The 16,300-nt window shown below is 43.2% G+C and overlaps 1 protein-coding gene across 12 annotated transcripts in view; it reads right to left on the bottom strand.

Moving 5' to 3' along the window:
* Window positions 1-15,072, bottom strand: part of LOC114152074 (shisa family member 6) — a 97,195-nt gene extending 82,123 nt beyond the window's left edge. For 3 of the 12 annotated variants that reach the window (XM_028029768.1, XM_028029769.1, XM_028029770.1), the window contains exons 1-3: window positions 14,844-15,072; window positions 13,529-14,473; window positions 12,180-12,340 (exon numbers count right to left, since the gene is read on the bottom strand). In XM_028029768.1, the coding sequence (XP_027885569.1) occupies window positions 12,180-12,340; window positions 13,529-14,046 (679 nt within the window). In that variant the 5' untranslated portion in view covers window positions 14,047-14,473; window positions 14,844-15,072. The remainder of the gene's footprint in view (window positions 1-12,179; window positions 12,341-13,528; window positions 14,474-14,843) is intronic. The other 9 variants (XM_028029774.1, XM_028029771.1, XM_028029773.1 and 6 more) reach the window with 4 other exon arrangements.
* Window positions 15,073-16,300: the final 1,228 nt, after the last annotated feature.

The following is a 16,300-nucleotide window of genomic DNA, read 5'->3' as shown; positions in this document are numbered from 1 at the left end:
AGGGTAGTTTCATTTTAGTCAATTGTATTGCGGGTATCATTCTGTAGGTTGACTTGAATGAGGTTTTATGTTTTGTCTTAGGTTTTTCTTTTTCCAACAGATGGACGCCGAATACGTCCTACAGTTCATGCTCCAGTCACTGAGGTCGTTAAAGTCAGCCAGAAGCCTTTCACTAATTCGAAGGTGACATTTTTCTAGTTTTCAACCATTTTTCTAGTTTTCAACCAGGCTTAGAGCAGAATGCTCTCTCGTAATTTGGCTTCCTGAACGCACATGCAGGTTGTTAAACATGATATATACAGTATATATACATATATGCACATGACACAAGTGGGCACACCAATGTCACGTCTGCTTATGTACAACTGATTGCACTTTCTAACAAGTAACAGATTACACAGAAAAACATTTTTATCACATACAATTAAAGGATTGGCCATTGGTTCAAGTGTTTTAAATACGTCCCAATCGGAGACAAGGGGGTTTTCATGATTGCTTGAGACTCATTGAGAGTTTGACTGGTGACCAGAAATGGCCAATCAAAGCTCTGATTGTTTACTAATCAGTAAACCAAGCCTCTTTTCAGAGTAAAAGCTGCTGTTAGAAGTAAAAGCAAAGTTGACGATCTTAAGGCGTCGGGGACATCAGAAGAAGCACAAAAGGCGTAAGAAACTATTTGAGAGACAACTGTGTCTCCAGTGGAGGTGTGCCAGATCAACCAGTCTCCACCAAAGCTGTTACAACAGAACCAGACTTTGGTGGGTCGCTGGTCATTTTCACTCCGTCTCCATTTTGTACTCTTGCAGTTTTGTACCCAAAAAGGAGCAGAGCATCAAAGGATATAAGTCTGTACCAGCTACCAGCCTTGGGGACATTTTATTGAATTGCTGAAGCAGCGAACTGACCCAGAACTAACTTCAGCAGACACCGGCAAGGCTGAATGCTTTTACAACAAAGTTGCTTTGTTTTTTTTTGTTTTTTTATTATTATTTCTTCTCAGCTTTCAAACTTTGTTTGTTATAGAAACTAAAAATTAAAAGTGGTGGAAATCTTTAAGTGACTGTATTGGGCTGAATTTTCTACAGAATACATGCAGAAATCAATGTTTACGACTCCTGGCTGATGTGAGACGCTTAAGAAGCTTTGTCTACTCCGAATTATTTCCTTTGTTTTAAAGCAATAAAACTCTGCTTTACTGCAACCGTTTTATTAACCAGAGTGGAAAGTTGCCTCAGCTCCTAATTTAATAAATTAATGACCACTAATGAAAGGAGGGGTCAAAAGAGAAGGTACTTAAAGACAAATTAGAAGAAGCAAATGTTGGTATTGGCAAATCCCAGCTTCTCCACTATAAGTACATCTCTGAACAGCATATCTACTCTTTTAATATAGACCAGGATACTGAAACATCACATCCCCACCCCTGAATGCAATTATTATACGATGTTATGTTTGAGGAGCTTAACAAAGCAGATATGTTTAGCGGTTCAAGTTTTGCCGGTGACCTTTTAAAATTGTCCAATATTTGACTATTTTATCTCTCTTACCCAGATATCAAGAGGAGAATTTCTGCACGGTGTCATTTCTGTTAGACACAAATAAAGGAGGAACGGCTGATATGTGAACCGTACAGACAAACACTCTGGACCGTTTGAGAGAGGAAAAGAAAGAAAGGGGGAAAGCAAAAAAAGGTCTGAAAAGCAATATGTTTCCACCGCCCACATACCGATGCACTTTGAACTCAATCACACCTCTCAGCACAATGCTTTTATGGCTGCAGATAGAGTATCTGCTGGGGTTATTTTTCCCATTCAATCATACAAGCAATTTCGTGTCTGACACAAACACATGCCATTGTTGTTTCCCTCCGTCACCTTTGTCACTGATAGGCCGCCCGGCAACCAAATGCGACAACCCCTTCCATCTGAAAGACCCCCTCAAGAGCCGTCATCCTGCTCGTTTCGCCAAGCCGCTCCCATCTCCAGCTCATTAAGCCGAGGTTTGTCGCGAAGGGCCCGCAGGGCAATGGCCGCGCATTATGAATTTATCGTCCCTGATACAAAGGAAATGGTGACTTCGTACACGCCTGGCGCACCGTGGCAAGGAGGGGCTGAGAATCCACAAGGTAATCATTCTTTAATCAGCCATTGCTGGACACTTAGACTTTCTGAATTACCTCCAGGAGAGGATGAATTTGAATATTTAGATAATTGCATCTTGAATGGAGCAGAGTGCGATGCTGCGCTGCTGAGACGAGGGAGGGCATGCGCCAATTCAAAGTCAGCCAACCCTTACTAGAGTCAGGCAGAGGGAATCTAAGTGGTGCATCGTATCCTCTAAAACAATCTGTGTGCAGTCTCCATCTATCTACCTTTTGGTTTTATATCCTGAGACACTTTGAGATTTTTTTAGTGCCCTTTTGGCAAAGTACCAAAATGGCATTTTTGGTGCCATTAACACAAGCCCTCTTGTGTTAATACTGGCGAATTGCAGGAGTCCTGATTTCATTGTAGGTCATAATTAACCGTACACTGCAAAGAGATGCTGATGAATCTCTGCCTTCACACCTGAATCCCACCTCTGATGAACATGTATACACTTTGCGGGGCCAAAGGTCCGTCTGCATAATAAGGGGTAATAATAAGACGAAGGCCAGGAGACAATTAGCTCGGGTCTCTGAGACGCTGAGGTTTAACACAGGTGCACTCTGGGAGAAGCCTCAATTAAATATGTTGATGCAGTCAGCACGGAAGCGTTATTTATAATACTGGGTTGAAGCTCATCCGGCCAATCAGGAGCCGGAGAGGTCACAGTCAGCACAGCAGAGATGTTATGGCAGGATTAATTGGCGGGAAGGAGAAAGGGGTATGGGGGAGAAATTAGTGTGTGTGTGCGTGAGTGGGGGTGCGTTGGGGTGTGTGTTTGGGTGTGTGTGTGGCTGGGACAGGACAGCTCACTGAATATAATGCTAAAAGAGCCTTTTGGCAAACAATTACACTAATTATTGTCTGTACATATGCTGTCTGGGCAAATAAAGGGAGCTGGACTGCCTTGCATAGCTGTTTAACTTTTTCCAAATGTTGTTCTGCTGTGACCACAAACTTAAATATGTTGTATTGGGTTTTTTATTTGGCCCAGTCAACACAAAGTAGCACAGAATTTCAAAATAGAAGGAAATTAATCATGGTTCTTGTTCTTTTTGTACGAATAAGAATGTGAAAAGTGAGGCCTCATGCCTCACTTTTTACATTAACATCTACCCCTAAATAACCCCTAAATACAGGGATTATAACTGCAACTGATCTCATAAGTCACTTCAGTAGTGGATAATCAAAATAATATAAGCAATGCGTTGGATACAGCACACATGTGGAAGACTGCGCTGGTGAGATGAAACATGCAAAATGCTACTTGTGTAGGACAATGGTCATTGAACCATTTCAAGAGAATGTTTTTTTCAGTAGCAATATGGAAATTGTAGTGTATATTCAGCAAGCCAATGACCTCAGACACCCAGTAAGTGCCATAAAATAATTCTTTAGTTCAGCGTCTCTCTCTTAAGCACTTCAGAAAATATTAAGTCTACTAAGTACCACCATCTTTGCATACTTTTTAAAATAAGATTGACACATTGTTAGGTTTGTTCTTACCAATGGAACGACTGGTTTTGTCGTCAATTCCATTTTTTACTTGGAAGTGGAAGTTTCCCATTTTAGATTAGAAAACTTTGTCTCCCATGAGTTTGGAACATCATGTTGGAAATCTGTTGAGTTCTCACTAAAAACTTGATCTCAACATCCAATATGGCTTCTTTGGACTTAAAGCTTAGTGGGAACTACTGGGATCTCCGTTGAAAATGCTGCTGTTGCGTTTTAATGGGAGCAGTCAGTCTGGTCACTACATGAAAGCAGATCTCAGTGGTTTACAAATAATCAACAGTGAAGTCAGGTTTGATGTCAGTCCCATACTTTAATCTTTCTTGAGATTAAAGCAAAGATAAATGTGCTTGAACCTTTCATCTTGTTAGCTGCAGATCAAACTTGAAATCTTGAAAAATAATCCCTATGAAACTTTATTGTAAATGCCACCAACGATACAACACCAAAGTATTTCTCGTACCTGCAGATGCTATCGCCCTATTTTTACACCTTAAGATTCTTTTTCTTCCACTTCACTGTTATTGACTATTTTGTGTTGCTGTACTAGTTTAAAAATTCCAGCTCTGCAAAAACACAAAAATCTTACCAAGTATTTTTGGTCTAGTTTCTAGTACACTTGAAACAAGAAGAAACTAACTTATAAGTAAGGTTTCAACAAGACTCATGAGCTTGTTTTAAGTCAATAATTCCTTAATATTGGTTTTAAAAAAAGTACTAGTTTCATCAGTAGATTGTTTCACTTATAATATGGAAAAAATGTCTTGCCTCACTAACAGATAATTTCCCAAATAACTAGTAATTTTTCATCAGTATTAAGGAATTATTGACTTAAAACAACCTCTTATATAATCTCTTATATCTTATTTCAAGTGTGCTAAGATATTTGCACTCGAAATTAGACCAAAAACACTTAGCAAGTTTTTGCAGCGAATAAAATACATAGAAACGTGTGGCTGCATGCCGTAGCATTCAAGGGCTGTGAATACTTTTTCATGGCGCTATGGGCACTGTGGCGCTTTAAAAATATCTGAAGGTCATGTCAAAGCAGCTTAAACGGCTGGAATGATTAGTCGATCATGAGGACCTCTCATGGTCCACCACTGCTGACCTTTAAGCTCCAAAGTTTGCCCATCTCAAACGAAATTAGCTGATTGCCCAAGACCCCCCCGGCGTGCCCCACGCTGGAGGCGATGAGGCAGATACAGACAGCTGCTGACGGCTCCTCAGCCTCCATGGAGCCAAGCGCTCTAAGATGGTGATTCTGCTTACTCTCATAGCTGTGATGCAGGGAACATAACTCATAATCCAATTTGCTTCTCTTTTTTTTTTCCGGAATTGCTCTACGGGAGTGATTGTTTTCTTCTTTTTTTTTTCCCCGCCGTTGAACAAAGCGAGACGGAGGAGAACGGCGACACTCCGCGCTACCTAGAAACTATATTTCATCATTTTGCGCATTAGGAAAATGTCAGAGAGGAAACCAAGCAACACGTTTTGTATTTTTCTGCTTTTTAAAAACATAAAAACAAAAAAAAAGAGACAAAAAAAGAAAGAACAGATCCGTGTCTCCGGTGTACGGCAGATAAATCAACTTCATCTGAGGAAAGCCGTGAGCCAAACTGCATTAGTCAGTGAGCGGTTATTGTTTACTTTAACCAAAGGCGAACCAGTGTTAAGTTATCTGCTCCTCCCCTCTCAAGGACTGCGTCTTGTTGTGGCTGCAGGGCGCTCTGTGTCTACACCCCGGCCTAAAAGAGAATCTGAGCCCGACAAAAACGCAGAGGGGATTCAAATAAAAATAGCTGCACTTTGCGCTGGTATCATATTATGCTGTCTACACTATTTTTATGTTTTTTTTTTTGCTATGGGCTCCAATTTATTTTCTCTTTTAACCCGAATATATAGCCCTGAAAAAGCAAGGAAGTTTGTCATGCACCGAGGGCGCCATGTCACATAAGGCCTGTGAAGGGGAAAAAAAGAAATCAGCTTGTATTTTTAGAGTCTCCAAGAAAAAAGAAGTTCCAAAACGACAAGAAAGGGATATAAAAAAAAAATACTTTGGCAAGGATGTGATTACTGCTGAGAGCGACAGAGCATCTTCACATGCCGCGGATCAAAGGAAAAATGGATGTTATTCCCGCTCCAAACTGAAGCTGATAGGATCCTCCTGGGCCCTTTAGCCACTTGCTTTATGAGGTCTCTCTACCTGATTTAAAAGCGTCTCGAAAAAGCCTCTGGATGTGAAGTGCCAAACTCATCAGCGATGACTCCATCTGAGGACCCTCTTCTTAAGAGGCCCGCCTCCTCCGTGTGTGCCAAATGCCCATTTAAGCACGCATGAATATGCATTCTCTGTCGAGAGCGGGTGTGTACAGTGGGGCTCCCGATTATTATGCGCACATCAAGCACGCCCTCGCCCGCGCTGCCACTGCCTTTCATGTCCAAGCCCCGTCAGGACCGCCTGTTCTCCCTGACATGAAGGTTGGGAAGGGTTGGGCCTGGCTAACTTTAGCAAGCAGGCAGAATTCTCCCAGGCCAAGCAAAGCCGCGGCTAGACGAATCGAGCAATGCCTGACCTTTACAATAAGTACAAGCAAGGTTGAACAAAAGGCGGCCTGCCACGTGCAGCTCCATGGCAGCCTTGTCCCGCTCCAAGGCTGCCTGGCGAACATTAAGCAGAGAGTGATGTGGCGACGGAATGGACTGAGACACTTACTGAATGAATGCAGACTGCAGTCGTAATAGAGAAATGTGAAAAAAAGTCCCCTGTGTGCCCACTGGATGGATATGAATAGGAATCCTTTATTTAGCTGCCTTTATTCCAAGTGGCTGCTGTCCTGTGGCACAAGTGGACTCTAAAAAGTACATGGTGTATTGGGTGAAAGAACATAGGTTGAGCTTTGCCATAACTAGCAAAAGTTTTTAAAAAAGTCCAGATTTCAGCATCGTCTTTAAAATAAAATTATAGGCGCGATGATGGTGCAGTGGTTTCCACATACAGTCTTAGTCTTCGATGCGGTCGTCACAGGTTCTAGTTCCGTCCGTTGACCTTGCCGCATGACTTGCTTCTCTCTCACAATCCACCACTACAGCTGCAAAAACATCTTTAAATATATATGTATTCAAAACTGTTATCAGATTTTTTTTTGGTTCCTTTTTGGTTTAGCACCATTGTGCCTTTTGTGGGTCTATTAACGCCACCCCTCCGAGATCGAGAGCCGTTCTCATAAAAACCAATTACATGGTGTGGTGTGGCTTTCTAGACGTTAGCACCCTTTAGAGTCCTCAAATCCTAAATCCTTCTTAATCTGGATACTGCAACTTTTTTCCAAATGTGAAAGTAAAATATGAGACGGATTAAGGCAAGAAGTACACTCTAAAAAAAATTTATTTGTTGGTTATGTTCCAACATCCAAGTACCCTAAGGAACTTGGATGTACTGTGGTACACATGCTAATCAGCTGTGGATCTGGAAAGGATTCAAGTTGTGAAGAGCCTGCATGACCAAAAGGGCACCATACAAAGAAGTGGTGCCATCACAAGCCAAAATATTACATTATGAGGCTTTTGCCGGGGTTTCTTACTGTTAGGCGGTTAAATAAAGGTCATCAAACACACAGGATCCCTTGTAGCTGCAGTAGACAGCAATACCAGCACTTGATATGAGTTTAATAGGGGTCATACTGTGGGCTTGCTAAGTCCAAGTGGTCGTATTATGTATAATTATGTGAGTAGTACTCTTTATAACATGGCATAGAATGGTGTAGCATTTATGGGTGTAACCACTGTCACCAAAATACAGCGCAAAGTCTGCAATCTGCTACTTTGTTTGAATCAAACTCCTTAACTTTGTCCTTCAGCAAAGACTCAAGAGATCAAGTAATTTAATTGATGCTTTAATTAATTTTGCAGGTACAGTAAAAGAAAAAAATACAAGTCACTAAGTTCAGATTACTTCTCTATACACAGGTTCTGACTAGTGTTTAAAGCTCTGTTTTTGCTGTAGAGAATGTATTCTTCACAACTGGAGTTATTTCTTATCTAGGCAAGGTGCAAAAATATGTCAAAGTTTCAAACATTTTCTTTGTCTCAGCACTGCTGTGACAGTGAGCCCATTCCTGTGGTTTAATACGGATATCCGGATCCAATCCTATAAGCATTGGCTCAGGTCTCCAATCACCGGTGTTTTTAGTGATTAGCATCTGGAGTCTCTAGTGAAACTTAGTTTCGGATATCTGTTAAAGAACTGCTTCTCTGTGATTATGTCCTCAGCGACACAAGAAGAGTTTAGAGTTTTTTCTGTCGAATGCTGCACTTTGTCATTGTTTGTGTGCGACCTGTGCCCCCCCCACACACACACACACCGAGCTCAGATGTACTCAAGACAGCTCCCATTGTGGGGGAGAGTCACTGGTCACTCAGTTTCACAACATACAGGAAACGGAACGTTTCTAACCTAGGAGAGTACATTTCTCTAAACTTGGTCTATACATCATTAACAAAAACTGCACTGATGTATATTAAGAACAGGTTTATACAGTATTTCATTTACATGTACATTGCCTAGGCCAAAAAGAAATATCTTGCAATGATGACAGGAGAGTCTGACCAATGGTCAAAGCCTTTTCCAGTACATCGCAAAGATTCTCAATGGGGTCAAGGTCTGAACTCTCATTCACAATTTCAGTCCAATGAGACTTGGCATTGTCATCTTGGAAGGAACAACCCATTGAAGGGATAATCTGATCATTCAGTGTATTCAGGTCAGCTGACCCTATGAGCTTGCTGAACCTTGACCTAACCAACTGCAGCCACCCCAGATCATAGCACTGCCCCAACAGGGTGGTACAGTAGAAACTAGACATGATGGCAGCACCACTTCATCTGCTTCTATTCGTACACTGATGCACCCGTCACTATAGAAGAGGGTAAATCTGGACTCGTCAGATCACATGATCCTTCTTCCATCGCTCTAGAGTCCAGTCTTTCTGCTTCCTCAAAAATTAAAACCTTCTTCTCTGGTTAGATTCACTGATCAATAATTTTATTGTGCCTACGGCTGTTCAGTCCTAATCCTTTGGGTTCCCTTCACATGAGTGTGGAAATGCAGTCAGTCAGGATTTTCTTAGATCACATTTTCTCCTCAAAGACGATTGCTCCCCTCTATCCTTCCTGTTTTTGACAACACATTGGACGGTTCTCAACCCAATACTAGTAGCTTCTACAATCTCCTTAATGCCAATGACATGACTTCTTAAAGATTAACATATGTTCCTTGACCACAGGATGTGTCTTTCCACATGGTTGTTTAAGAAATTCTAAGTTAATCGTTGCATCAGCTGGGGTTAAATAACTTCTTGCAGCAGACAGTACCTACCCAGTATGAAGCTCATCCCAGTTTTCTCAAGCAAATTCAGATGGCAACTTTTTCTTTGGCCAGGCAGTGTACAACTACATTTTATGTAGATGTAACATCTTCAGAAGTGACCAGACTTAGATGTTACTTTCAACCTGCTGGTCACAAGTTAACACAAAGTCACATAAATCCATACCACCAGCTGGAAGACTACAGTGTCCAGAAATTAAGCAAAGCGACATTGAAATGCACTTTTCATCTGGTCCATATATTTCAAGACATTAGATTTTTCAGAAGTATCAGGCTGTGACTCGACATCAGAACGTGGCCATTCTTAAAGGACAAAACGAAACACTGATCAGGATAATTCCCATTTTAAAGTCCTTTCACTGAGATGCCAGAAAAAGAGCCAAAGGAACCAGAGTTTTCCCAGGCTGTCTGGAGTAGCACAGTTTTGCCTCCCCTCCACTAGTTGCTGCACACTGCAGCTTACAAAGAACAAACAACATCAGCTGTTTGGAAGTATTTCCACTTACAAAAACGGTGTGGATGCTGAAGGAGAGCCACCTGTTTCTCGTGTTTGCTGTTTTAGCCTCAATAGGAATAATTGTTTTCTCTTTTCAATAAAAAACAACTGAATGATATCATGCGTTTCACTTCTAGGTCTTTGTGAACACCATCATGTGAACACCATGATGTCGTTAGTCAAGTAGCTCATGCCTTCTCTTAACTCAACACACTGAAGTTACGTCGGTTTGGAAATACCTTCTTCAGTCTTGGAATACTACATCTTTATCTCCACCAAACTCCAGCTTCCATCCAGCAGGTCAAAACAGGCTCAGACTTGCTTTTTTGTCCCATTATTAACTGCCGTTTTTCCAGTGCAGAAGTGAATCTCACTTTACATCTGAAATTAATGAGCTAATAATAATGCTCTATCGGCACAATGGAGTTTTATGTCCAACTTATATGACTTTTGATTGGCTATGTTCAGTTTTATTGCAGCGGGAAGACAGAAACGTTGTCATTACCTGGATCATCAATCGCAATGTCATTAAAAAAAAAAAACATCAAAGAAAAGTTGCCAACACAAGCAACAGTTCCTACCATTAGCTTCAACGAAGAAGCACTATGGGGAGGAGTGCCAACGAGTGACGGGTTTAAGAACCTGATTCTGATGGATGGATTTCTGTATTTCAAGAACTGTGGCAAAGTGAAACAATTTCTCATGGGGCAGCTCATATATTCACCCAAATATGCAATTTGTCTAGTTTTCCAGTTCTTACTTCCAAGTTCAATCGGTTGGGATGGGCTGCCACAGACAAACAGAGAATCTGAGTGGCAAACCGTCTTCAAAACTACAGACTGAAGCCATCACTGATGTCAGAAAAGTCAGTATCTCAGGGGACCTATGCAAAACAGTAGCTCCACTCCAAAATGTGCACAACACTTTGTCTATATTCCACTAATGTCCAAAAACACAATTTCGCAATCGCGATGTTTCCTCTAAATAAGAAACGCAACTATGATTGCACCTGAACAAATTTGTTAAAGCAATAAGTTGTTAATAAACATGTGGTTCCATCATCCTTCTATCACTTCCTGTCTTGTTCTTTGACATTTTCGCCAGCAGTAACATCAGGCATTTGATCACATGACTCGTGTTGCTAAAAAGGTTTATACATTGCAGTTTTGCAAAAAAAAACACTAATTCCGACACAGTCAAGAAAACCACCTCATCCTAGCGGAACAACTTTTCATCCGGGTTTTTTTTTTTTTTTTTTTTTTTTTTTGAATTAGCAGGTTCCATTAAGCGAATTTAATTTTGTAATTCCAATTTGTGCAGCTTCATGGTCAGTGGAAACGCAGCTTGTGACAAAAATGAACCAATGCACAAAAATGGAATCTTTTCTTGTTTTTTGTCAGTTATCTGGACTGGATATGGGAAGGACAGCGAGACGAATTTGCTGTAAATGCCAGTTAATCACTGTCAGTGTGTTTACTTTAACAGCTGCAAAATCAACCCCTCTAGTTTCTCTCATTCTGCACATCAAAGCCTCCCGCATCCCTGTTTTTCTTTCCATCTCACTGGCTGCTTTGTAATATCTCATTATTCCCCATCTTTGTGTTTGCCTCTCTTCATCCGATAACACCTGCCTCGCCTAAGAACCTGCCGCCTCCGCCGCCAATGACGCCTACCTTCCTGGACCTTATGTGTTCTCCATACTGAGTTCTTTCTCTTTTTTTTTTTCGTAGGGGCTGGGTGGAGATTTAGAGGGCGGCGTTTTAGCGATTGATGCTCCCCGTCTGCTCTCTGAATTGCGAGGTTAAATCACGCCGAGCAGCCTGGCTCCGATTCACCCACTGACTGAGCGAGAGAGGTCGTCACTTCCAGCCTGTCAGAGTCTGTGAAGTCCTCACTGCTCCACCAGCCTGTCATTATCTCCACTAACGGGGCCGCTACTTTTTTTTTTCCCCCCCCCTCTCTTTCTCTCTTTTCACCTCCTCTCTGCTGCTGTATCTCTCTCTCTCTAATCGGATGATTGCAGGATGTTTCTGTCAGAAATTATACTGGCGAAGAGTTGAGGAAGGTTTCTCTGAAATCTACATGAGAACAATAAAAACGCTTCACAGTGAAAGACCCGGAGTTAACGTTAAACAGGTACAACACCTCAGCAGATGCGTGTGGGGAAAGCTGCAGCGCTTTCAGAGCAAAGTGAAGACGCGCAGAGAAATCGGCGGATGACCAGAATCAGGCTATTTTGTGCTTGATCAGCCAGTCGGAAACTCTGAAATGTAATCTTTTTCCAGTCAGTGAATGCACCATACACAGAGCCGCTAGGTTGCACAGAACAAAAAAAAAAAAGAAAGAAAAAAAGCTGAGTGTGGTACAGGAGAATTGCTCTGCTTTATCCTTTGTTTTTTGTTTTGTTTTTTTTTGTTGTTTATTTTAGCACTTCTAACCTCTGACGACATTTTGAAACATGGTGGAAAATGATATTTGTGCTAAATGCTAACATATCACGCTAAAGAGCTTGAAGAAAAACCACAATATCAATTCCAGCACATCAATCCTCTTGCAAAAAAATCGGAGATCAGACACTGGCCTCAAGTTTCTGATCGGTGCGTTTCTAACACGCTTCGCAGACAAGGCCCCGGGGGCTTACCGTGATTGGATTTGGAGGAATGCACAGGGGTGTAGTGGTTCTTCGACGAGGTTCTGATCGGCGTGTTGTCTTTCGGCGAGCCGTTCATCGCTGCAAAATTCTCGCAGTCGTACTGGGAGATGGGGATGGGCCCCTGTTGCATTAGAATGTCTGCGAGGGCCCTGGAGAAGGCAACACAGGAGCAACTGTTACACATGAGATTAAAGGAACGCGAGGGGAAGAGGGGACAGGTGTTTGAAAACGGCTCTGATACATTTACTCTTTCCTCTTTTCCCCACGTCTGGGAACGTGACGAAAAGTTAATTTGCGAGAGGAACAAACACTGGATGCTGCACACATCCAGACTAATTGGGTTGAATTTGGATGTTTTTCAGACGGCACCAGGTGCATATGGAGGGCTGAAGCCCTCGGGGGGGAGGGGGAATCTGAGAGGGGTGGATGGAACGGGTAGAGGAGCAATCATGATGAAAGAAAGTTAGAAAAAAAACAAGTTTGTTTGCTCGCTCTGGCATGGCTTCTGGAAGAGAGGGGAGGGTGGGGGGTGGAAACAAAAAACGGAAGGAAATCTAATTACATCTGCAGAGCCGCGGCTCAAAGCTTCTGTACGACAAAATGTACGAGCCGTGTAACCTTTTGCTTTGAAATTAATATTTCACCCCTCCCTCTCCCCGTGCATGCCCGCGCACTCTTCCTCCTGCGCCTTATTGGACGTGCAGCGGCGCATGCATGTCACGCGCCCTTGATGCAGCCCTGTGACATTATTCACAGACTGAAGGATGCTCAGGTGCTGAATAATGCACCGTTCGCCATCAGCGTTGTTTCTGGGACGCGGCCGCAGTACGGGAGGAGGCGTGAAACGGCCTGTTACCATGGCACCAAGTGTTCATTGGTGTGTCAAGATGCCCACATGTAGCCCACAGACAGAGGGCGGGGTCAGTGTGAGGGGTTGGGGGCGGTGGGGTTATGGTGCTGGAGCCATAACCGCTCTGACTTATCTGCCTCAGTAGCCAAGTACCTGGGATGGAGACAATGTGATGTGAGGTACAACATGCAATATGAATGTTGGGTATTAATCTCTTCAGGATGGACGTGCACCTCCACAAAGATCTCTTTCAACTCACATGCAATTATTTCAGGCTTTTGACTCTTTTGGGGGTTTAACGCCTGCTTCTGGTTACCATCACCCTTAACAGCAGATTAACCGTCAGCCTCGCTTTCGCGTTTCTAACGCGGCTCTCCACTAACACGTGACACCATCCTCCTCCTGACCTTTGCTCTCCAGGAAGAAGTGACGGCACTAAACGGTTTGCAATGTTTTCGCTGACTTCCTTCCCGGACGATGGACTCACCTGTGTATGTTCATTTCCTGAGGCGGACCCGTAGCCTTGTCGTAAGCCACTTTGACCGACACCCCCACCACTATGATGAAGGCTATGACCCCGCCGGTGATGTACACCGCCGTGTTGGTGTGATCCATGCTCAGCTCGTTGATGGTCGGGATGGGCGTCGAGGTGGAGGTCGCGTCCGGGACCGGCGTGACGAATTTGCAGCCCGCCTGGTTCAGCCGGTCCTTCTTGTGCTCGCAGCAGAAGCGCATGGAGCACGTCCCGCAGCAGTAGCGGTGGTACGTGTTGTTGCACTCGAACGACACGTCTAACTGGCCGCTCACGTCGTAGTAGTCATGGCAGGTGTCGTGGTCCTTGGCGGGCGCCGGCTTCGGGGTCCTCTGCGGGACGACCGTGGGCACCACCGTGGCTTTGGGGGCTTTCCTGGGCGCTTGCTTGGGCTTTTTGCCCCCCGTGGCTGCGCTCAGGACGCAGAGGGGGTCCAGGTATATGAGCAGCAGGAGAATGTGCCTTATCCCCATGGCAGCGCGGGGAAAAAAAAAAGAAAAAAAAAAAAGCTCTTCAAGTTCTAGACGTGTTGGCGAAAGACACTTTTAACTCTGGTCAAGCATTAAAAAACGGGCTTCTTGATCACAGTCTTGCCCTTGTTCGCGCAGTTTCCCGTGCAATCATTGTGAGTACAGCTGGGCGCAAAGCGGTCGTCAAGGGCATTCTCTGCTTTTATTATGCAATGAACGCTCTGAAGCCCATTGCGGCGCAAGAGAGAGAGACAGAGAGAGGGGGTTGGGGGGAGCGGTGACGACAGAACGCCCGATCCCGGCAGGGACAGGAGCTGAGGGGGAAGCCCCGGCTCCGAGCGCTCTCCTCCCCGGCTCAGCTGCGGCGCGCGGGTCGCTGTCCAAGGTGCTGATACCCGGAGACCCAGCCACTTCTGGAGGCGAACTTAATCTGAAGGGAACACAAGTATACACCAGACGACTTCATTAGGATTTCCGTCACGTAACAAACCCCGTTGTTAATTAATAACCACGATTTCAGCTTGAGCCCTAATAACTTGGCTTTCGTTTTTTTTGTTTTTTTTACGCATGCTGATCATCTCGGTTTCTTTCTTTTTTTCTTTCTTTCTCAAAAAAAGAAGGAATTACATTTTCTCTCCCACACAGAGAAAATGTAATCGAAAACATTGATGATATTTCAGTTGACAGAAGCGTGCCAAAAAAAAAAAAAAAAAAAAAAAAAACTGCGCAAAACTAAACAGGGTGAGATCTTTTAAGGCTCAGCTGGTGTTTTCGGAGTGGGAGGATGAAAAGCGACCTACCTCTGCTTGGATCCCCGCTAGGGACTCGCTCTCTGTCTGGGTCTCCGAAAGTGAGGAGCGCCTCAGAGCTCCTAGCGGCTCTGTCACTCTCTCTCCCTTCTCTCCGCACTTCTTCTCTTCTCCCTCCCTCCGTCTCTTACATCACTTCAGTGCTGGCGTCAGAACTCAGCCAAGTATCGGTAAATTGGACCTCCTTCCCTCCCTTCCTTTTTCCTCCCTGCCTCCGCCGCCTCCTCCTGCTTTATGAAAGTATAAGCCCCGCTTATTGGCATTAACACGTCTAAATTAAACGGCGGTTCGCAGGTCTGTGGTTGCAGAACACTGTGGCCAATCTCTCTCTCTCTCTCTCTCTACACACACACACACACACACACACACACACACACACAGAGAGAGAGACACTCGCCGTGCTTGTTTATTTGCCCACACAGTCCTCTTGGCAGCTGCATATTCCATATAATTATGGTGGATTCGATTTGTGTTTAGTTTAAAGTTCGGACAAATCAGCTGAAAAGCTCAATAAAAGCAATTTTGTTTTTGTTTTTTCCTGATTGGGAAAAACAGGACGTCTTCCCGAAGCCGCCTTTAGAAAATCCAACATGGCTGCGGATATCGTTAAAAAATTTTTTTTTTACAAATTTGGAGTGTGAAAGTTTTTATTTAAACTTAGGAACCTAAATCAGCAGCAAACACCTGCAATCATATATCTATTTGTTAAAAAAAAAATTTTAAGAAAAAACGAAGAAAAGGGGGAACAAAATATAAATTTCTTTTTGCTAGCATGTTGTCTTTGCGTCAGGACATTGTTGTTTGGAAAAGTGACGTAAAAATAAGGAAATGCCAATTGTTCCATGACTTGTAACAAGGAACATTGCTAACATTGCTAGTGGTTTCTTTTTTTTTTTACTTAGAAGTTACACTTTCCATATTCCAATTGAGGGGGGGAAAAAAAGTTAATTTTCTGTATAAGTTGAATTTCCAACTTTTAGAAAGCTAACCCGAGTTCAAATCCAACATGGCTGCCGCGTCTTTAAAACTTAGCTGCTGTAATAAGCAGTTTTCTGCTCAGGTTGTGAACATGTTTAGTTAGTTTTAGTGACTAGCTGCAGAGTAATACGGATGCTAGCTTATATTGCTAATAACCAGTCACTGAGCACAACATAAGAAAATCCCACACTGGACAACTATTGGTCCTGTCACATTTTTATTGGAAGTAAACAATACAATCAGCTTGGACAAACCTTGGGGTGATGTTGTCATGGCAAAACAGGAAGCAGCTCACAAGCTCCCACTGCAAAACCCAATACGTGTAGTAGCACACATCCAGTTGAAATCACAAGTGTACATACACTAAATAGACTAAATAAATAATTTTTTCTGTCTGAAGTTAAATCAGACCAAACCTTTTGTGCTTTAGGCCGATCAGAATGACCAAAATCATTTCTGTCTGCTAACAG

Source organism: Xiphophorus couchianus, chromosome 10, assembly GCF_001444195.1.
Source record: "Xiphophorus couchianus chromosome 10, X_couchianus-1.0, whole genome shotgun sequence".
In the NCBI taxonomy this organism is placed as follows: Eukaryota; Metazoa; Chordata; class Actinopteri; order Cyprinodontiformes; family Poeciliidae; genus Xiphophorus; species Xiphophorus couchianus.
This window is presented reverse-complemented; position numbering and strand designations above follow the sequence as displayed.